The 23,951-nt window shown below is 47.0% G+C and overlaps 1 protein-coding gene across 1 annotated transcript in view; it reads right to left on the bottom strand.

The window, feature by feature from the left end:
* Positions 1–23,951, bottom strand: part of ALDH7A1 (aldehyde dehydrogenase 7 family member A1) — a 295,831-nt gene that overhangs the window by 90,458 nt on the left and 181,422 nt on the right. Inside the window, exon 12 of the mRNA XM_085632694.1 lies at positions 5,304–5,388. Within this exon, the coding sequence (XP_085488820.1) occupies positions 5,304–5,388 (85 nt within the window). The remainder of the gene's footprint in view (positions 1–5,303; positions 5,389–23,951) is intronic.

The following is a 23,951-nucleotide window of genomic DNA, read 5'->3' on the forward strand; positions in this document are numbered from 1 at the left end:
CATAATGTCCACTCCTAGATATGTCAACAACTGTAAGAATCCGATTTCTGCATTGTTACCCGAAGTCACGTACCCTGTACGTTCAAACTGTTCTAAAAAGGTTAACATTTGGCCATATGGAGTCTGAATCACAAATGGTTTGATATCAGTAGATGTGCCTTGCTCATGTGATACTCCTGGTTTACTCTTGAATTTCAGAAATACTCTTGGCTTACTTCTAGTGCAAATACACATGCACAAACCTATGTGCAGAGATTGCTGATCCTGCAGATTTATGCCTACACGTGGGAGTTAATCTTCACCTAGACCTAGATACAATTCACAAACTCTGGACAAAGATTAATACCTAGTAAAAGTACTTTACCCCCGTCTTCCTGGAGGTACAGGGGAGACTAAACTAGATTTAGTTATTACTCATTACAATGCACTCAGTGATATTAAATAGTATGGGTGTAAACAAATGTCATCCCAATTTAGGCACTTTAAACACTATTTCCATTGATGCCCAATCTTTTAGTAACAAGTTCTATTCATAAAAAGCGTCCATTCAGACAACAATTATTCAGACAGACAAGATAGCCAGTGCATTTCGTTCTTGATAGGAGCCTACTAAGGAATACCTAACATACAGTCTTTTATTCTGATCTGACTTTGTGTATTGAATGTAGATGAAGAATTAGGTAACATCTGGTCACGGACTGCGATTACCCTTACTCTTGCTAACAACCAATTATGGATCACCATATCCCTATGAGTGTGCGCATTATTAACTGAAGACTTTTCCTATGATGTGGAATTCCAATGTGCAAGTATCAATATATATGGAGCTTTGTAAAGTCTGAACTTATGAACAGATAGATCTTTTTTATAATATACATTTTCATAATGTGGGTTGTATAGGTGCCTGTAAAGATAACAGTTTGTGTACATTGTTAGATTAATTCTATATTTTTATTATTTTCTAATATTTGTGCAATAATATGGATATTGGTATGTGTGTGTATACATATATATCGTTCTAAAAATTATCTTTATTTCATTAAATGTAATGTTTAACATACTTATTTTTTTCATAATATGGTGTATATGGGCATCTGCATTGTCTCAAGTATAGGACCATTTTTTTCCTTCATCTTCTTGGGCCTTGTGACGAAAATGTGATGCCTGGCTCCACTGATCTGGATGTGATTCCTAGATGTGATCGGCCATATATGGTGTGACTTGCTCCAAGCCCTGGCTAGAGTAGATTTGAGCGTATGTGGGCTATAGCGCTACTGCTGTAGACGTTAGTACTACAAAAGGGTAAGTCGTTGCAGTTGACTATTCGCTTTCTCTTGGCTTATTCCTGAAATTCAGGAGCACAACAGTAATTCTTTGCGAACGGAGGCCAAGGGAATAGGACAAGTGTAGGCGCAAATCTCCATCTTCTTATTAGTGAATTTTATTTAGCAGCATATGAAGTAGTGCTGCTGGAATACAATTACGCAAATTAAAAAAAGCCTTTGTGAACTGGCCCAATTACCATTTCTCCCTCACAATAAACATAGACCAAGCCAGTTTTTAGAACTCAAACAATGTTGTATGTATAAAAACCAAACTAACCAATCATTGTGGTTCTGTCCCTCTCCTAAATCTTTCCTACAACTTTTTTTGCTTTTTCACACAGTCTGAACTCAAATACCATTCACAAAGATAATTTTGGTCCTAACATAAGTTTATGACTAAACGTAACTTTTTACGCTTACTGGGAATTTACAAAGGAATTTCTGATGAGTGAAAATCTATGTAACCTGTAGATTTATCTGCAGTAGTAAATCTCACTCAAGGGGTGTGAAATAGGTAAAACAAGGCATAATTTGCCGTGGAAGTTTGGGAACGCACACAAACATGTTCATTAGAGGGCATTCCCAAACTCATCTCTGACCCATGTCCAACAGGCAAATGGTCAGAGATTTACTCCATCCAAGGGCTGGATTGACTTTCCTTCCAGAATGGGAAAGTGGACAGATCACCCCCACATTTAACAAGGTGTAGGGAAAGGGCTTTCTCTACAGAGACCAGAAAAACATGCATTTCCAAAGGAGAATCCATTCCTCTCTGGGAAGTTCTCAGGTATAGATAATTCAGCACATGGGAAATAGGAGTCTTAAGGAAAAGTCACATGCCTTTCCTACAAATGCATCTAGAAACCTGCCTAGCGCAGCTTCCCAGGTGAACTCCCTAGAAATGTTGTGAATACCAAAAAGTAGTACATTTTGCACAATTTTAATTTCTATGTGTGCAGTTTCACTACTTCAGGGCTATTTACTTTTAGTCCCCAGCCAAAGCATATCAATGCATTTCTCCTTTCAGTATTAAAATTAGCTTCACATACATCAGTTAGATAAGAATCAAAAACCTTTTTCATGACCTATGATCTTCAATTGGCCTTCCAGGAAAAAGGGGGATTGGGAACATTCTGCATGCTACAGTTCTATGGTTAAAGGCTTCCATGCACTTGTTATAATAATCTTTAATTTAATTTTTAAAAAAACCTTACGTTTCATAGGTAGTTTGTGGCGTAGGTTCTTCAAGTCCATTTAATAGAAATGCATAACTGAAGAAGTCCACACTGCTGACCCTCCATACAGAACTTCAGCCAGATTTTCAGCGTGATTAGTAAAATAGCAGAAAACTAGCTGTAAGCAGTTTTATATGTGCCATGACAAAGCCTACAAAATTCTAGCTGGTAAAGTCTAAGTTAAACAAAATCACTCCTTAAAAAGTCTCTCTCACTCTTCGGTACTGATGTCTGGCCTCAAAAGGTATTATGTGGGAGGTGCTGGTTCAGGATGAGATGCACAGGTGTGTCATCAAAGCAATTAAAGGGTAGGCTATGTATTTTAATAAAACGATAAAGGAGAAACCTAAAAACAGCTTTAACTGTTTCAATGAAAGTTAATAAAAGCAATCGTCACTATGAAAATTTATTAAAAGGAATTTTACCATATGTTTAGTCAATAAAAAGAAAAAGATAATAAAAGAAAAAAACAGTAAAATATCTAGTGCCACCATGTTTTTACGCAAGACTATTGCAAAAATTAGGTGGACCCATAAATGCACATGGCTTGGGAGTCTTTTGAAGCTGAATACAATAATGACACTACAGATTCAAACAAGGCAATGCTGGAGATCGCAGTAGAGTGGTCTACAGAAATGAAGATGTTCAGATTGAGCTTGAAGCACTTGCAAATACCATGGAAGTTTTGTCTTTTTAAGACTGGTCCTGAAAACTAAGTTCATGGGTGGAAAGGCATTATTTCAGTAGGTTTTCTGGTGCCGCTCACAGGAGTCCCATAAATGAAGTGCTGCAGACTTTGCAATCGTAAAAACAGGCTATATCACTACAGTGCTTCATCCACACATCTTGGGATTTGTATTGTGGCACATCCCAGATCTTCTTGAATACAAATCTACAGTAGTCGTCTACTTCGTGGTACCTGCTTTCTCTTAGAAACCCCCTCCTCTACTTTCTCCCTTGCCATATTGATAGCAGAGAAGACGCCATCTCGGAGTTTCAACAGGATCAAAGGGATCACTACAGTCTTGGATGAGAAATCAGTATCACATTCTGGGATCTGTATGAACAATATCAACAATTTTATGCTTGGGATCATTATCAATTTGATGGTCCTTACTATGTTGGTCCAGGTGGGGGAAGACCGCTTCCTAAGCAGCTCCTTCAGATTTGGAAAGGCATATTCTGGTCAATACCACAACTTTTGTTTATCTCTAAATAGGATTTAACAACAAGGTATTTCTAGACCAATCTCAGATTCATGTGTTTAACTGCATGTACCCCAGTGAATGTGCGAGTATGTATCAGCTGCTACCAATAAACTGTGTATTCCACTATAAAGTTGAGACAAGCCCTGTTCCTATAGTCAATGAAGTCCTTGAAGTCCCCACCAAAATGCCCTTGTATAGAAGTTAAAAATTGTGTTCACTTGTTTTAGCGGCATGAGTTTGTGTTCATATATACAGTAGCACTTTCTTTTGCGATTTATTAAAAACAGCATCACATGCAGACACTGATCGGCCTGACTTGTGAAGCTCGCTCATTTCACCAGTATGTAATGGCTAATCCATTTCAACAGCTGCATAATAAGGCTTTTAATGGGTGGGTTCAGAAATGGGATGCAGAAAAAACATTTGCAGTTGTGAGGGGTCACACTGGGCAGGTGGAATCCTTAAAGCTGTGAAAGAAAAAGTGGAGACTGTCGGTGTAGAATGATCTGTTCACCACTGCAATAATGATGGGTTCACAAATAGAGGGAAGTGTCATGGAGCTATTCATAGCAAGATTAATTAAATACAATAATATTTTGTGACACCTGCTAAATCCCATCATCATTACAATCAAGAACTAAAATGCTAATAAAGCACAATGGCTTGGTTTGTATAGCAAGTTATGTTTTAGAAGAGTTTGTTTTCTCCATCAACTCTGAAATGCTCTACCTCACTGGCACCAAACAAACACTAAAATGGGTGTTTCAGTTCTCTTAAAAACAAAGCCGTCCATGTTTATCCTGTTCCAAGGATGCTCCTTATCGCATTTTTATAACATTCATTGCTAGAGCACTGGCAATACAAATATATGCTATAAAAAAATCTATTGTACATTAAATACAAAATAGCAGCCTTCCCTTTGACCGAACACATGCCAAATCCCTCATAAAAGATACCCAAACGCTCACTCCCTCACCATGTACTGCCCCCAAAGGATTCTTATTCCGAAAAAAAGAATCTGCTCTCAACAGCAGGAGTCAGTGTTGTCGCCACTAGGACCAATTTTCAAGTGTTATTTAATAATGCTATTCCTTTTCCAGTTTGTATACGTCATCAACTTGGTTATGGACCTTAGTGTCATCATCAAAGAGATATTCCTTTCTTTCTAAACTGTCTGATGTCACTAACCTATAATATGAGACGGGTGAATAAAAACTGCTGTACGATGCTCCGTAATGTCCACTCTTGTTGCAGAGGGCAAAATATATTAACAAATGAGTTAATGTCTCTTGTAGCCAATTATCAGAGCAGTGCAATTTTGGAGGAACAATGACAAAAGCTTTCATAAAATCTCAGCAAAACAAATCAAAATAGTTTCATAAGCAAATTCTCTTGTCAGAGTAAAATAAATCTATTTGTTTAGCAGTGTTCAGTGCAAAGGGACACAAATGTTTCCAGTTTCATGATACGCTGCTGCCTTGACTAAACTCATAGGATAGGTAAGTCAATTTAAAACAAACATGATATTTACTTACGGTCCCAAGGATCCCCAATCCGCACTTGAGCATATGCCTTTACTAGCTTTCCGACAATTTCATCATGAATATTTTCATGCAAAAACTGTGCAATTTAAAGAGAGACGTAGTTAGTATTGTGTACAATTAGCATTACACTTTATTCATAGCACTAAAAAACAATACAGTAGTGCAGAGTGCTGCATACAACAATCCTATTTTTTTGTTGTTGCTTGTGTTGATGGTGAAGACACAGAATACCAGAAGCGTGAAGACAAAATACCAGAAGCAAGAAGACACATTTATTGTATTTTTTGTTTCAAATAGTAACATTGCAAGTGAATAAATGACCCAATTTAGCGTCCTTGGAATGCAGCATTTCTGTGTTGTCCACCAAGTATTATCTGCATTAAGTACTTGTAGGCCATTTGATAGCATGACCCGGCTGCAGGTTTGCGGTGTGAAGGTAGACAGCAACTATCTCTCCATGCCAACTGTGTCAAGGCACACTGTGCTTTTACTTTCATGTTAAATGCTTTTGACAAGTAGGTATCTCTTGTCCTGACAAAACCCTTTACCTTCAAAATGAAACCTAGGTCGGCTATGCAGCATGGTATGCCCTCCTCCGCCTCTTTCCAGTCCCTCCTTCATTGCCCTTGTGATATAAGCACAAGTTACTACTTGTGTAACGATATATCTGTAAGAGACATTAGTTAGTGATAGATTCCTTACCTTGGAATATCCCCAGGCGTCAGACTGGATCCGGAAAGTTTTGTCAGCAGTACCCCTGCGCGTCGGTAGGTGGCGTCGTGCGGCTCCGCGTCAGTCACCGGCTTCGTATGCGCAGAGATGACGTCACGGAGACTACTTAGGCGCCACCCATGCGCACTGACGTCAGTTCTGTACACGGCTTTCCGCGCCAGGAACGCAGAGCCATGCAAGAAACTGACCACGGGTGCCATGAAATTAGGGCCCTGAAAGGGAGGACCTTAACCCTAGAAATCAGTTCGCAGAACGGGGAGGATGGGTGGGGCGGTAAGGAATCTATCACTAACTAATGTCTCTTACAGATATATCGTTACACAAGTAGTAACTTGTGCATCTGAAAGAGACACGTTAGTGATAGATTCCTTACCTTAGAATAGATACCCCAGCAATAGCAACCCCGGTGGTGGGTCTGCGAATAAGATTACATCAAAAAGTCACGGAGAGCAGAACATCCAAAGAAGCAGTCTCTCCAGACTTGACTGTCAAGGCAGTAATGCTTGGTAAACGTGTGCAGCAAAGCCCACGTAGCCGCCTGACAAATGTCCTGCAAGGGAACGCCGCGTCCCAAGGCAGTAGTGGCCGCCACCGCCCTGGTAGAATGGGCACGCAGCCCCACAGGAGGCTCCTTCTTAGCCAACGAGTAACACACTTTGATGCACAGAACGACCCACCAAGAGATGGTTCATTTGTGCACGGCCCGACCTTTTTTGGCACCCACGTAGCCAACAAAGAGCTGGTCATCCACATGGAACTGTTGTGTGCGCTTCAGATAGAACGAGAGCGCACGTTTTGGGTCCAGACGGTGGAGCTTTTCTTCATCTATTGAAGGATGCGGAGGCGGAAAAAAGGTGGGCAAAGTGTTGGTCTGCCCGATGTGGAAGGGCATGACAACCTTTGGCAAGAAAGAAGGATGGGTCCTTAAAACCACCTTGTCCGGGTGAACAGAAAGAAGAGGAGCTCACTCACTCTTCTGGCAGAGGTGATAGCTACCAGGAAAGCCGTCTTTAGAGTGAGAAGACGTAATGGACAGTTATGAGGGGGATCAAAAGGAGCGCACATCAGATAGGTCAAAACAAGATTCAAGTCCCATTGAGGCATTATGAAAGGCACGGGAGGAAAAGTGTGTGTGTAATGCCTTTCAGGAAACGGTTAACAACCGGGGACTTAAAGAGAGAAGGCTGATCTGGAAGCCGTAGAAAGGCGTAGATGGCCGAAAGATAACCTTTGATAGTGCCCAGAGCAGAGCCCTGCTGGGCTAAGGATAGAAGGAACAGAAGGACCTCAGAATGAGGGGCAGAAAGGGGATCCACAGCCATTGCTGTGCAAGATGCCACAACTTTGTTCCACCTGCAGGCGTATACCGTTTTAGTGGAGGGACGCCTGGCTGCCAGAATGATTGAAAGCTGTCAACTGTCGCCGCTCAATCTCCACGCATGGAGGTGGAGGCTGGACAGGTTCGGGTGGAGGACCGTCCCCTGCGGCTTCGACAGAAGATCCTCCCGAAGAGGCAGTCGGATGGGGGGATCGATCACCATGCTGAGTAGCTCGGGATACCAGTATCTTCGTGCCCAATCCGGACCCACAAGGATGACTTGGCCCCGGTCGCGCCGAATCTTCTTCAGCACTCTGGGCAGAAGTGGTATAGGCGGAAAGGCGTACAACAGACCGCAACTCTACTCGTGACGAAAAGCGTCGCCAAGTGAGTGCCGCCTTGGAAATTCCAACGCGCAGAACTGATGACATTGAGCGTTCTCTTCGATGGCGAATAGATCTAACCAAGGCTTTTCCCACTGCAGAAAGAGACCTTGCGCCATGTCCAAGTTCAGACGCCATTCGTGATCAATCAACCACTGGCGGCTGAGTTCGTCCGCCTTGGCGTTCAGAGAACCTGCCAGGTGTTAAACCATCAAGGTAATGCCTTGATGTTCCAGCCATGTCTAGAGGCGCAGAGCCTCCTGACATAGGGTCCACGACCCCTCCCCCGCCCTGTTTGTTGCAATACCATATGGCGGTGAACACCTGCACAACACTTCCCCGGAGAGAGGGAAGGAATGCCTTCAGTGCTAGACGGATCGCCCAAAGCTGTAAAAGGTCGATATGGAGCCGGGACTCCGCCGGAGACCAGAGGCCTCTGATCTCCGCCTCTCCCAAGTGGCCGCCCCATCCCAGGAGGGACGCCTCCGTCACCACTGTGTGCTCTGGTTGGGAGAGGGATCTGCCATTGACCCAATCGCGATTCGTGAGCCACTATTGCACTACTTGCATCCAGCTCAGTCTGGGTTTCGGGCTTCCTACAGCACGGAGACCGCACTAGTTGAGATCTCTGAAGCAATCCGGGATTGCTTAGACGCTGGTGGCAGAGCAGCTTTGATTATGCTTGATCTGTCAGCGGCGTTTGACACGGTGCCGTGCTCCAAGCTGCTTACCCACCTCTCAGAGATGGGGGTCTCCGGGTTGGCCTTGGCCTGGCTGAGGTCCTTCCTGGAGGGGCGAGTCCAACAGGTTTGGCTGCCACCGGCGGCCTCGTCCTTGCAGGAGGTCTCTACAGGGGTTCCCTCAGGGCTCTTCCCTTAGCCCCCTTCTCTCTAACATCTGATACTCCTTTGGTCTTTTTGGCTGACGAGCTGGGGGCTAAGGTGATAGCGTATGCTGATGACACCCAGCTCCTTTTTACATGGGGCAAGGGTGAAGTTTCAGTTCTGCCTGTGCAGAAGTGCTTGTCTTCGGTATTTGGGTGGCTTGCTAGAGCTCAACTCAAGTGCAACGAAGACAAATCTGAGATCCTTCTGTACAGCAATTTCCCCTCGGATTTCAGAAGTAGGATCTGGCCCCCTGATTTTCCCCCTCCATCTAATGGGAAATCCGCAAAAAACCTGGGAGTTTGGTTTGAGGATAATCTCTCATTCTCTGTCCAGGTGAATAGGATCTCAGGGTGTTGTTTTGGTCTTCTTAAGACACTTAGGAGTTTTCTCCCTCTCCTCCCAAGGTCTGCCAAAGAAACGGTTATTCGGGCGTTAGTTTTGTCTCGTTTGGACTATGCTAATGCCCTTTATGTTGGCTTACCTGGCTACTCCATGAATAAACTGCAGGTTATCCAGAATGCGGCTGCAAGGCTGCTTCTTGGAACTGCCAGAAGTAGTAGTGTAAGTGTTCATATTCGTGCCCTCCATTGGTTGCCCATGGTGGAGAGGGTCAAATTTAAAGCTTTGGTAATTGCCCACAGGGCCCTTTACAATCTGGGTCCCATTTATTTGCAGAAGCGGTTTTCCTTCTATGTTCCGTCTAGAGTACTGCGCTCTTCAGCTCTTGTTGGCTATAGTGCCACGCTATCTCCTGGTCTAAGTTGGGGGGCAGTTCGCTTGCTGTTAAACTCTTTGGAGTAGCTATTGCGCGCTATAAAAGGATTTAACATAACATAACAAAATTGTCGTGCAGTGTCCTCCCAGATCTGGACATGATCGGACAGGTTGCCCGGATGCTGTGCCCACTGGAACTTCAGGTCCCACAGCAGAGCCCGCATATGACATCTGGCATGTTGCACTAGCAGGATGCAGGAGGCTATCAGGCCCAGGAGCCGGAGGGTCATACTGACAGAAACCCGAGATAGAGGCTGAAAGATCGGAATCATAGCCTGAATATCCCAGACTCACTGCTCAGGAAGATAAACCCAAAACCGCGCCGAATCCAGAACCGCTCCGATGAAGGGGAGCTTCTGAGAGGGGCTCAGGTGTGACTTTGGCACGTTGATGGAGAACCCCAGCAAATGCAGGAGGTCGGCTGTAGTCTGAAGGTGGGTAACGACTGTCTGGGGCGAGCCCGCCTTTAACAACCAGTCGTTGAGATGGGGGAAGACTGACAACCCTGACCTGCGCAGAAGAGCTGCGACCACCGTCATCACTTTCGTGAACACCCGAGGGGCGCTGGTAAGGCCGAAGGGGATCACGGCAAACTGAAAATGCTCCTGGCCTACCGTGAACCGCAGGTAACGGCGGTGGGCCGGCAGGACAGGAATGTGAATATGCGTCCTGCAAGTCCAACGCTCTCATCCAGTCTCCAGGGTCGAGGGCAGCCAAAACCTGAGCCAGAGTCAATATCTTGAACTTCGCCTTCCGGAGCAAGCGATTGACGTTCCTGAGGTCCAAGATGGGGCGCAGGCCCTCTTTGTCCTTCTTGGGAACCAGAAAGTAATGGGAATAACAACCACGTCCATGGCCAGGAGGGCCGTGACTTCCTGTTGGAGAAGCACAAAGTGATCCCCCGACATGCGGTGGAACTGAGGTGGCATGGTAGGGGGGGAGTACACTCGAAGGGGAGGGAGTAAGCCCTCCGGACGATTGTCAGCACCCACCTGTCTGAAGTGACAGAACGCCAGTGGAGGAGGTGATGTCGGATCCTGCCGCCCTCTGGCGTGGGGTACACCCCAAAGCCCAGACTAGGAAGGCTTTGAGGCGGATGCTGCGGGAGCGGAGGTGGACTGACCCACGCGCTGGCCCCCTGTGCTGCCACGGCGGCCTCCAGGGCCACGCTGAGTCTGGTTCTGCGCAGGCTTCTGGCTGAACGAGCATGCAGGGGTGCCCCTTCCGTGGCCACAAAAGGAACGAAAGGTAGAAGTGGACGGATGTGTGGTAGAGAGACCCAAGGACTTGGCCGTAGCCCGAGAGTCCTTGAAACGCTCCAGCGCACTGTCTGCCTTATCGCCAAACAGGCGAGTACCATCAAAGGGCATGTCCATGAGGGAACTCTGGATGTCCCCCGAAAACCCAGTGGACCGCAGCCAGGCACGGCGACGCAGGGCCACTGTCATGGAGATCGCTCTCCCTAAAGAATCAGCGGTGTCCAGCCCACACCGAATGGCGAACTTCGCGGCATCCTTCCCCTCCGCAACAGCTTGGAAAAGTATAGCCCGAACCTCTTCAAGGCACTGGGGCAGTGTCTGCTCCACTGTGTCCCACACAGCATGAGAGTAGCGGCCCAAGAGGCATGCGGTGTTGACTGATCGCAGCCCCAAGCTGGCAGTGGAAAATAACTTCTTGCCAAACTGCTCCAGCTTTTTCAATTCCTTATCCGGCGGGGCGGTAGGGAACGCACTTTGGGAAGTGGAGGCCTGAATGACCAGGCTCTCCGGAGTCGGATGATTTGTCAAAAAGGCCAGGTCACCCGGTGCCAGGCAATGACGCCTGGCCACGTTCTTATCCACAGGAACCCCTGTGGCTGGCCTAGACCAGGTGCCCATCAAAACATCCGTCAAGGCCTCATTAAACGGAAGCAGAGGTACCATAGAACTTGCCACCAGCTGAAGCACTTCAGTAAGGAGGTTTGTTTTGTGAGTCACAGTAGGCAGATCAAGGTCAAGGGCCTCAGCTGCTTTACCGAGCATCACAGTATATGTGGCGCCCTCCTCCATGACAGCGGGAGAAGACGCAAAAACCAGGCTCAGAGGAGAGGTCAAGGCCATCTGTATCCTCAGAGTCCTCTGCCCACTCATGTTCAGACTCGCACTGCCGTGCAAGAGGGTCCTCCGACCCCTCCCAGTCATCCCCCTCCTCCACGAACCGAGGCACAGGCGGAGGGGGAGGCACAGGGGAAAACAAATGCTCCAACCCGGCGCCGGGATCGGCGCCGGGTACGGCTCCGGACGGAGCCGATCCAGCTCCATGTCCCAAGCTGGAGCAAAATTGCCCGGAAACTCTGGCAAGAGCGGAGGTGGGACGAATGGAGCCCATGGCGGCGCCGGGAACGTAGCCGCAGGGGGGCGCCGCACCGACAGCGGAGCCGGTGGCAAGCAAGGGCCATCAATAGGGACCGCGGGGCCCTAAGGCGCGCGCCCCAGGCCGGAAAAGGCGGTCCATGGCGGCAAGAAATTCTTGCACCTGGGCCGGAGTCGCCGATGGACCCAGATAGGGCGGGTAGGCCGTGGGACTCCCAGGCTCCAACGGAGACGCAGGGGAAGGACCCCTGGCCCCCTCGACCGCGTCCGGAGACTGACGGGGGGGGGGGGGGGAGAAATCGGGAGAGCGAACACGCTTCTTTGACTTTCTTGTGACATCTTACCCGATTCCGAGGGTGAAGACTTTGACCCCGAGGAGCGATGATGATGGCTCTGCAGTCGGTCCCTCGAGCGTCCCCTGGACCTCGAACGGCGCGGAGACGACTGCCTGGCCTCCAGCAGCTTTCGGGACCGCTCCCGCAAAGCCTTCGGAGCCATGGCCAGACAGTTGGAACATGACGGGGAGTCATGGTCGCGCTCCAGACAGTAGAACCAAGACAGACGCCATAGGGCTCGGCCACCGACAACGTATGGCGACATGCCCGGCAGGATTTAAACCCAGGCATCCCTACTTGGCACCAGGAGTCAAAGACTTAAAAGAAGTAGAGACAAAAGTCTCAAAAGGTTAGTCAAAAAGTGACTAGGGTACGTGCTCTAACCGGACCGGTGCTTGCTGGCGCGGAAAAAGAAAGAACTGACGTCAGCGCGCATGGGTGGCACTTAAGTAGTCTCCGTGACGTCATCTCGGCACATACGACGCCAGCGACGGACACAGAGCCGCACAACGCCACCTACCGACGATAGGGGTACTGCTGACAAAAAACTTTCCGGATTCAGTCTGATGTCTAGGGATATTCTAAGGTAAGGAATCTATCACTAACGTGTCTCTTTCAGATGAATAAGCTACTCATGTGTAAAGGCAGTTCTCCAATATTGTTATCTATTATAAAGCGGTGTGCCATTTGAATAGTCCCTGATGTCACACCTGAAATCTGCAGGTACAAAAAAAAAAAAGCAGAAATAGGTACATACAGGAGGTGGAAGTCAAAGCGTTGCTAAAAACTATGGGGGCCGATTCACAAAGGGCCTCTCGAGAAAATAAGTTACTTACCTGTAATTCTCCAGTATTGCTAGCTTTCATAGATTCACATGCTTGAATCATTCCCCCTCGAAGTGGGAGTCCCAAGATACAATTAGAAAGCAGTGCAACGTTAAACATGGCCTGGAAAGTCCATAAAACCTTCACTTTGGTAACACATTTTTATCTTTACAAAACAGAGACTAAACGTTTAAGCTTCAACCCACCAGATTGCATCACCCTCTAGAACACTCCTCTTTGTGACTTCTGTCTTTCAGATTTTCAGAGCACAAGTGTGAATAAGTATAACATCAAAGAGAAGGTGAGCTTCTCATAGGAGGAGGGTGGGTCACATGTGAATCTATGAAAGATACCAATACTGGAGAACTACAGTTACAGGTAAGTAACATTTTCTTACTCCAGTACTGGATCTTTCATAGATTCACATGCTTGAATCAGATTAAATAGCAGTTGAATAGCAAATTTTCTGTATGATCATCTGAATACATTTGTACGTATAGCTATGCATCAACGCATATAAAAACAATGTAAAATGTGTGAAACACATTTCAGAATGGTGGGTATCACTTACTATGATGGCTCACCTTTACTGGCAAACATGTCGTAATACCACCTTGCCCATTGCCCCATCTCTGAACTGCAGAATCCAAGCAGCAGTGCTGCGTAACGGTGTGACCATAAAAGTCACACCGTAACGGTCGCTGCTCTGAAGATATCTTGGCTAGACGCACCTGCAAACTGCGTCGTTGAAGTGGATACATTTCTGGTTGAATGAGCTTGCACCCTCGTTTGGAAAAGCGTGCCAGCTTTCTGATGACAACATTTTATGGCATTGGTTATCCATCATGCCATGATCTGTTTCGTGGGTGGATAACCCTTTCTAGGAGCACGGTATGCTACTAATAAATTATTGGATTTGCAGAAGTGTTTCATTTTGACAATGTCAAATCTGAGACATTTCTTGACATCCAAGGAATGGAATGTATTTTCTGCTGCAGTCTTGAGATCTGGAAAAAAGGTCTTTCGAATTATCGGTTCACTTAAGCGGAAATCTGATATGACTTTTGGAATTAATTTTGGATGTGTTCGCAGAATCAACCTATCGTTCCTAAATTGCAGGAAAGGTTCTTGAATGGTGAAAGCCTGTATGTCACCAACCCGTCTTGCTGAGGTCACTGCCAACAGGAGTGCCACACATTCCAAGACAGAAATGTAATGTCCACTTTTTGGATAGGCTCAAATGGGTTTTTCATTAGTTGGGAAAGCACAAAGCTCAGTTGCCAGAGTGGGGAGGACGCCTCCCATGCGGGAAGTCCGTGAGTAGGCCTTTGAGAAATTGATGAGTCTGGTAGACCACAACAAAGGTGGTGCCGGTGATCTTCGTTAGTGGGACATGGCAGCTAGATGAACCTTAATGGAAACATGAGCTTGACCGGATCGTGCTAGATGTAGTAAATAAGGAAGGATTTCTTCCGCTGTAGATGATACTGGGTGCACATTCGACAACTGACACCAGATGCAAAACCACTTCCATTTAAGGCTGCAAGTCTTGTTTGTACTACCTGAACGTGCCTTGGCTAACATATCCCTGTGTTCTCCTTGGATGTTCAGATGCACAAATTCATTGAATTCAGAAGCCAGGCTACAAGGGTAAGGATTTCGGATCCAGGCAAAGTACATGGCCCTGGCTCATCTCAGTAGAGTAGAGAAGGAAGTGGTTGCAGTTGGATGTGGTGTCTCTATGACAGCAACATTCGTACATTCAGTTACTTCTCTTGTGGGCACCTCAAGAGCGGTGAAAATGATCTTGCAAGGCACCGCCTTCATCTTCATGAGGACCCCTGCGAGTATGAAGAGTCGGAGGAAATGCGTAGGAAAATATTCCGGACCATGCTATTGAAAATGCATTCCCCCCACGACCTTGGCTGTGAATGCCAGCTTGCGTAGAACCAGAATGTCCAGTTCTGGGATGTTATAAAGCGTTCTAGATTCGGTCTGCCCCATTGATGAAAGATTTCCTCCAGGACATCCTGATTTATCTCCCATTAGTGGCAAGTACTTCTCAACCTGCTTAGAGTGTCTGCTATGACAATCTGCTTCGCCGGCACATGCTATGCCCTCAGATTCACCTGGTGATGGAGCGACCACTTCCACATTCTTTGCGCCTCTTGGGACAGTGCTCAAGACCTAGGGCCACCTTGTTTGTTGATATAGTGCATGGTTGTGGTGTGGTCTGTGCGGATGAGCACTGCATATTTTCTTATCCTGGGTAGGAAGGCTTGTTATTCTAGATGTACTGCATCTTAAGTTCTAGCAGGTTGATGTGAAGCAGCTGCTGAGATGGCCCCCATTTGCCACTGACATGGAGGTCCTGCAGATGAACTCCCCAACTTTCAAAGGAAGCGTCTGTAGTGATGACCAACCAGGAAGCTTGGAGAATGGATTGTCAGGCCTACGGAGAGATTTGCCTCACAAGTACCCCAAGATAGAGCGGTGTGCATTCCTGGATGACACAGATGTACAGCTCCTCTTGTAACTGTCGCATTCGTAGGCGGCAGAACGGGACAAAGGGAATGTAAGAGGACATCATCCCTAGCAGGGATTTGTAGAGGCAAACAGAAAGTGAGTTTTTTTCATTTCACTGGATGTGCCAAGAACAGAATCTTCTCCATCTTTCTGGTGTGAGTACATTTTGTTCAGCACTGCATCCAAAGTAGCCCCTAAGAATTATTTTATCCTCTTGGAAGGCTCAAGGGTTGACTTTTACGGATTCAGTGTAAAACCCCATTTGCTGAAAAGGTGCAGTCAGGCACTGGTTGACCTCTGCATGAACTGGTGGAAAAGTGCCTTGACTAGCCAGTCGTCGAGGTATGGAAAGACTTGGTGTTTTTCTGGTCTTAAGAACGCCGCTACTGGTGCCAGGCACCCTGTGAAAATGCAAAGGGCGGATTTCAGGCAGAATGGGAGGACTTTGAACTAATAATGGCTGCCGGGTGCTGTGAATCTTAAAAATTTTGGTTGCGTGGATATATCGGGCCATGAAAATGTGCATCTTGGACATCTAATGTTGTCATATAATCTTCCCAGTTTAGAACCTGTAGGTTTATCCTGGAGTGTGACCTTGCAAAATGCTTGCTTCCTGAGATATTTGTTCAGTTTTCTCAGATCCAGGCTAGGTCTCCATTCACTGGACTTCTTCCGGACTAAGAAGAAACCGGAGTAGAAACATTTTTCCTTCCGATTTCCAGGGACTTTTTCTATGGCCACTTTGCGGAGCATGGTCTGGACTTCTAAACTGAGATGGTGCAGATTTTTTTGAGGGAACTTTTGGGGCAGGATCTGAGGTGGTTTGAAATAAATTTCAGCATGTGGCCGAATTGAAAGAGATCCAACACCCATTCGTCTGTTGTTATTTTTTTTCAATTTGTGCAGGTGATTAGATTGTTTGCTTCTGAGGCATGCTGCAGGGGATGGGGGGTGTAGCAAAGACCTGTAATTCGTCACCCATCGAAATCCCGTGTCTTTCACTTGTCGACCTGACTTTCCTCTCTCGGTTTGCCTAATGTAGGCTGCCTGAGGGGCCTGTCCCTGCTGGCGAACAGGTTGTGACCCAGCTTGGTACGATGTGTACCTGTATTGTTGGCAGTCTCCTCTGTAGGAGAATTGCCCTCTCCCTCATGCGCCACGAAAAGGTATTTTACGATACTGCAGGATACCAAATGACTTCGCTGCATCTGTGGCGGTTTTTATTGATTGGAGGGTGTTGTCAACATGTTTCCCAAAGAGGGCTTTGCCATCATATGGAAGGTAGAGGATCTTACTTCGCATCTCTGGTCTGAATGAGGTGGCCTTCAACCAATACTGCTTCCGTAGGACTACTGAGCCTGCCAGTTGTCGAAAACCTGTGGCACGCTCTCCCTCTTAAGATCTCTTTGGCTTTGGCCTTTACATATTCAGGGGGGAAGGTCAAGATATGGTGCAATGTCCAACCACATTTGGCGGTCATCTCTTCAGAGCACTGCCAAAGACTTTACCGACATTGATGAGAAGCGTTCACCAATGTTGTCAAGGCAGCTACCTTCCTTATTAGGGGGCGTGGAGATTGGCACAGATGGATTTTTGGAATAGCGTTGGGCAGCTTAAGTGATCAGTCAGGTTTTGGATGCCAGATGAGGTAGGCTGGAGAATCTTCAGGGGCTTTATATTTTTTGTCCAAGCGTGGCAATATTGCAGCCACTGTGGCTGGGTTTTTCATGGTTTTTATCCCCTCTTCCTAGATGTAGTCCATGATGGGGATAGCTCTGATGCTATTCCTGAAATGTTCCTTGAAGTCATATAGGAAGAATCAGTTTTGCTTCGTCGTCATGGGAAGATCCAACTGCTTTGTTGCTCTCTCAAACAGATTATGGAAACATCCTATGTCATCAGGGGTTGACTCTGTGGGTGGCGGTGTTGGGGAAGACAATGCTAGAATGAGGTAATCATTCCATACAGTGAGGACATCATTAAGTTTCCCCTCTTCCGTCTCGACATCTGAAGACGAAGTATCAGCACAAGCACCGTCGTAAACTGTGGGGTATGCCATGTGGAGGTGGTTGCTGACACATTTCTTGGGTTTGTGGAGTAGAGGGTTGCATTGGAGGAGTCTTTGGAGGTGGAATTTCCTGCCTGGCGAAGAGGATGTAGGCGGAAAGCATTTGTGGTAGTCCACCAGCATCTGTTGTAAGTCAAACCAATGCCTTTGGTACGCATACCACGCCCTCTGGATACTGCTGTTGATACAGTTCTTGGTGGCATGAGCCCTCTTGTTGAGGGGGGATAATATTCATGGCTATAGTAGCCTTCTTCCTCTATCTTCCTACTGGTATTTTACATGCAGATGTGACAGCTTGCAAGCGGCCCCAAATGTACTAACATCCTCTGAATCATCTTCATCCAGTAGAGGACTGAGCGGTAAGGGTGAGACCTTGCTGGGTGATGTATGTTCTGGCATTATAGAAGTTGTTGTTCCCATCTCTTTTGGCTTCTCCTGAAATTTTTCCCACATCGCCAATTTCGATGATGCCCTCGTCGAGGCAGTCGACAGCGGCTTTACTAGCACTGCAGATGGGATTTATTTCACCTTTGATGGTGTTGACATAGTCGACGGGACAGAGACTAGTTTGACTGTAGATGGGATTGGTCCCAGGGACTGTATTGTCGACAATGTGGTATTCATCGCCAGTGATCCGATCATCATCACCTTTGTCGTGATTGATGACGCAGTAATTGTTTGTCATCAGTGGCAAAGTAGACTATTTCCTAGTCGACTATCTCTTCGTCGACTGTGCAGACTAAGCTTTTTTGAACGTGTGGGAAATCTGAGGTGGAGGTGTAGGAGGCTTGATTTTTTTTAAGGCTTTTCTGTAAAGAAAATATGCCCTTCATGTGTTATGGAATGTTTTTCTAAGGACTGCGTTCCCGATGAGATTTTTCTAAAGGCTTTCGCTCCTTGTGAGACCCATGGTGTTTTTTTTTTTTTAGTAGATTTTCTGGGAGGCTCATGAGGAGAACAACCTTCTAACCACTCCCTCTCCCTTTTATGAACTTTCCTGGAGGATGAAGAAGAATCCTCACTGTCATCCTCTAAAATAGGGTCCTTCTTAGCCTTGAGCTTTTGGAGCCACATCAGTAACCTCCCCTTCTGTCCTTTAGGGTTTTAGGGGGAGAAAAAAAAAAAAAGGTATGACATAACGTACAATCCTTCACTTTGTGGGATGGGTAAAGGCAGTAAAAGCAATATTTTTGCACATGGTCTAACAAGACCTTTCTTTGCTTGCTCGGACATTGGAGAGTCAGATCTGAAGCAGCTGGAAATTAGTAGTATAAGTTAGATGGAAATAACTGTCTTTGAATACTGGAATTAGCTGACCTGAGCAGAGCTCAGTGGAGACTCCCTCAAAAGACGTGCAGTAGAAAATCTGAGAGACAGAAGCCTTTGAGAGGAGTGTTCTAGAGCAGTGGTTCCCAAACTGGGGTCAGTGGACCCCTAGGGGTCCGTTACAGATTCCAAGGGGGTCCTCAGGCAGCAGTTTTAAAAGCACTGCAAAGTTCCTTGTATAGTCAGCAGTTTTCAAAGCAACAATAAAAGTGTCAATATAATTCCGATGATTAATGTACCTACTGGAGAGAGATGGGAGTTTTGTCTAGTGGCAGTTTTGAATGATCTAAGGTAGCACAGAGGGTTAATATGCCTGCTGCAGAGAACGTGTATCATGTTTTAAAAAAACACAATAGTTTATGTGCATAGTTCAGTGGGTTACTATTTCTGTCACAGACGTTCTGTTGTTACTGTGCAGTTCATAAGTTACAATTGTAAACTAGCACAGTGAGCTATGAACTGCCATCAAAGAGCTGCATTCAAACTGCGTGGTACAAGTTAGTAAGGAATATGCTACTTACCAGTATGCATCTGTTCTTGGCATGTAGAGCTGCAGAGTTGTACACTTAGCATAGATCGCCATCTGGTGTTGGGCCCGGATGTTTGCAGTTTGTTTTTCTTCTTGGACAGTCTTTGGAAGTCACGAGTTTGGTGACTCCTCCTTCGGTCCGTACTGCGCATGGGCTTCGGCTCCATCCTCAGATTGTTTTTCGCCAACAGGGAAATGATGGAGCTTGGTAATCACAGTGAGAAACCCATGTGTGTAGTATCTAAATAAGATGTACTGGAACGGATACAGGTAGCCGGGGAGGCGGGTGGGCGTGTACAACTCTGCAGCTCTACATGCCAAGAACAGATGCATACTGGTAAGTAGCATATTCCGTTCGAGGCATATGAGCTGCAGATTGTACACTTAGCATAGATTATATAGCAGTACCCAACCCTAGCGGCGATCACCGGTATCAGTTGCAGTGGTTTGAAATAGTGTCTTTAGTACAGCCTGGCCCACTCTAGCTTGCTGTTTGGAATGCACATCTACACAGTAATGTTTTGTGAAGGTGTGCGGTGTAGACCATGTGGCTGCTTTGCAGATGTCATCTAAGGGTATATTCCCTAGAAAGGCCATAGAAGCCCCTAACTTTCTTGTAGAATGGGCTTTAGGCGGAACAGATAATGTTCTTTTTGCCTTTTGGTAGCAAATCTGTATGCATTTTACAATCTACCTAGCTATCCCTGATTTAGAAATGGGGTTGCCTTTATGTGGTGGAGAGAAGGAGACGAACAATTGTTTAGTCTTCCTGAAGGGTTGCGTTCTTTGTATGTAGTATAGCAAGGCCCTTTTTACATCGAGTGTGTGTAAGGCCCTTTCTGCAACAGATTGAGGTTGCGAGAAGAAGACAGGTAATTCCACCGATTGATTGAGATGGAAGGGGGAAATGACCTTGGGCAGGAACTTCGGATTTGTGCGAAGTATGACCTTGCTGTGATGTATTTGTATGAAGGGTTCCTGTATAGTGAACGCTTGTATTTCACCAACCCTTCTAAGGGAAGTGATAGCTACGAGAAAAGCGGTTTTCCAGGTGAGAAACTGTAGCTCGCATTTATGCATTGGTTCGAAGGGCGGACCCATTAGTCGTGTAAGAACTAAATTTAGATTCCATACAGGGGAAGGTGGTGCCCTGGGAGGAATTACTCGTTTAAGGCCTTCCATGAAGGCTTTAATAGCGGGCACTCTGAAGAGTGATAAATGCTGTCTGTTTTGTAGATAAGCAGCGATCGCTGCTAGGTGTAGGCGTATGGATGAATATGCCAGGTTACACCTGTGAAGATGGAGCAGATAGCATATGATGTGCTGTATGGATGCATCTAAAGGGTTGATTGTATTGTTACGGCAGTAAATGACAAATCTTTTCCACTTTGCGGCATAACATGCTCTAGTGGTAGGACGTCTGGCTTCCATGATGATGTTCATGCAATCAGGGGGAAGGTTAAGGTATCCGAATTCTAGGATTTCAGGAGCCAGATCGCCAGGTTGAGCTGAGCTGGGTCCGGGTGCCTGATTTCTCCATGGTTCTGGGTTAGGAGGCATGGGGATAGGTGCAGTTTTTGATGTGGTACCACTGATAGTTGTAGTAGCGTGGTGTACCACGGCTGCCTGGCCCACGTCGGAGCTACCAGAATGAGTGTGAGGGAGTGCTGTTGTAGCTTCCTGACCACTAATGGAATTAGTGGGAGAGGTGGAAAGGCGTATGCAAATCTGCCTGACCAGTTCATCCATATCGCATTGCCCTTGGACAATGGGTGTGGGTATCTGGCGGCGAAGCTTGGGCATTTTTTGTTTTCGTGGGTGGCGAAGAGGTCTATCTGAGGATGCCCCCACTGTTGGAAGAATGGCTGAAGAACTTGTGGATGCAGTTCCCATTCGTGTAGTTGTTGCGTTTGTCTGCTGAGCAGATCTGCCATGGTGTTTTGTACGCCTGGAACGTGTTGTGCCAGGAGAAAGATGTTTTGGGGAATTGCCCATCTCCATATGCTCTGGGCTAAGCGGGAGAGCTGGGGAGAGTGTGTCCCCCCCTGTTTTTGGATATAATACATTGCAGTCATGTTGTCTGTGCGAATGAGGACTGCTTTGCCCGAAATCTGTTTTTGGAAAGATTTTAGGGCTAGAAAGATCGCCAAGAGCTCCAGATGGTTGATGTGGAGCAATTTTTGCTGTGGCGTCCATAGACCTTGCATTGTGAGGTGTAGGAGGTGCGCTCCCCAGCCGGAGAGCGATGCGTCCGCTGTTAGAATCACCTGAGGAACCGGGTCCAGGAACGGCCGCCCTTTGGAAAGGTTTGTGGTGTTCCACCACTGCAGAGAGTGATGTGTGCGGCCGTCCACCAACACCAGATCCGTCAGCTGACCCTGGGCCTGGTTCCACTGTTGTGCTAGGCACTCTTGAAGTGGACGCATGTGTAGTCTTGCATGGGGCACTATAAAGATGCAAGACGCCATCATTCCTATGAGCTTCATGAACACTCTTGCTGGAAGAGAGTGTTGGGGAAGGAATGTTTTGCGTAAGGCTTGAATGCTTGTGATTCTGGCTGAGTTTGGATAGGCAATACCTTTGGAGGTGTCTATAGTGGCCCCGAGATATTGCTTTGTGTGAGATGGTATGAGGTGGGACTTTTGGTAGTTCACCGTGAAGCCTAGCTGGTGGAGCAGTTGGATGGTGCTGTTTGTATGCTGCACGCATTGGTGGTAAGACGCGGCTTTTATCAGCCAGTCGTCTAAGTAAGGGAAGACGTGAATGTGTTGACGTCTGAGGTGTGCTGCTACTACCGCTAGGCATTTGGTAAACACCCGTGGTGCGGTGGTGACCCCGAAGGGGAGAACCGTGAATTGGTAATGTTGCCCGTCCACCACGAACCTGAGGTATTTCCTGTGAGAGGGGTGTATTGGAATGTGAAAGTATGCGTCTTTCAGATCCAAGGTTGTGAGAAAGTCTCCCTGACAGAGGAGCGGGAGGACTTGTTGTAGGGTGACCATATGGAAATGGTCTGAATGTATGTAGGCATTTAGAGGCCGGAGGTCCAGAATGGGCCTGAGGGTCCCGTCTTTTTTTGGTATTAGGAAATATAGGGAGTAAATCCCTAGATTTTGCTGATTGATGGGGACCTGCTCTATAGCGTGTTTTTGGAGGAGGGAGAGTACCTCCTGTTTGAGCAGTGTGGAATGTTCTTGAGACATTGGGCGGTGCCTTGGTGGGATATTGGGTGGGGTAGATGTTAGCTCGAGACAGTACCCTGACCGAATGATTTGGGTCACCCATTTGTCCGATGTTATGGACTCCCATGCGTGGATAAAGTTTTGTAGTCTGCCCCCGACCGGAGTGGAATGGTCTGGGGGGAGCGGAGGGAAGTCATTGTGTGGGCGGGGTGGCAGAACGGGTGTTGTTAGTTTTGCCCCTGCCCTTATTGTTGTTGCCTCTGTAACCACCCCTTTGGTTGCCCTTTGAAAAGGTATTTTGAGGAGGGGATTTGTAGGAGGTAGAGGTGCTATCGGTGGAGAAGCCTCTGCCAGTGCCACGAAAGGAGGAGCGTCGAAAGGAACGTTTAGAGGCTTGTGTTTGGAGTGCCCCCATAGACTTTGCTGTGTCTGTGTCCTTTTTCATCTTTTCCAACGCTTCGTCTACCTTGGGCCCAAAGAGAGTTTGTTGGTCAAAGGGGTGATTGAGTATGGACGCCTGGACTTCAGGCTTAAACCCTGAGATCCTGAGCCAGGCATGGCGACGAAGCAGGACACTGGTATTTATGGCTCTAGAAGCAGTGTCGGCTGCATCGAGGGCACACTTAATGGAGGTGTTTGTAATGAGTTTACCCTCCTGTATTAGCTCATGAGCCCTACGCTTGTGTTTCTCGGGAAGGTGCTGCATAAGAGCCTCAAGTTCGTCGTAGTGTGCTCTGTCATAGCGCGCAAGTAGCGCCTGTGTGTTTGCAATGCGCCACATGTTTGCAGCTTGAGAGGCGGTGCGCTTGCCAGACGCGTCTAGGAGTTTGGATTCCTTGTCTGGCGGTGGGGCTTCTCCTGAGGACTGGGAGTTAGCCCGCTTTCTAGCTGTAGAGACAACTAGGGAATCTAAGGGAGCAGGGCCCTTAATGTATGCAGGGTCTGTGGGTGCCGCCTTATACTTTTTCTCTATTCTAGGGTTTAGTACCCTGGCCCTGACAGGGTCTTTGAACACCTCTGCGGCATGCTTGGTGACACCCTTAAGCATGGGTAAGATATAAGTGGATTTGTCCTGTATGTCAAATGTATCCAGTAAGAAGTCGTCTTCCACTGGTTCAGTGTGCATGTCCACCCCATGGTAGTGTGCTGCTCTCTGCACTAAATGATGGAACCCTAAGGAGTCCTCTGGAGGAGACGGCCTGGATGGGTATAGGTCGTCCTGAGGAATATCGGGTACATCAGGGTTATTGTAATCCTCCCATGGGTCTGGGGTCCCTGGTGGAGTGGGATCCATTGGGGCGTCCGCCGGATAATTGTCCGGGTCCCCGTCATCCGGATCTGGGGACGGGGTCGGAGAGTAGTGAGGTAAAGGTGGCGGAGACCTGGGAGGGGGAGGGGGTGGAG

The sequence above is a fragment of the Triturus cristatus genome, chromosome 2_1 (genome assembly GCF_964204655.1).
Source record: "Triturus cristatus chromosome 2_1, aTriCri1.1, whole genome shotgun sequence".
Classification (NCBI taxonomy): Eukaryota; Metazoa; Chordata; class Amphibia; order Caudata; family Salamandridae; genus Triturus; species Triturus cristatus.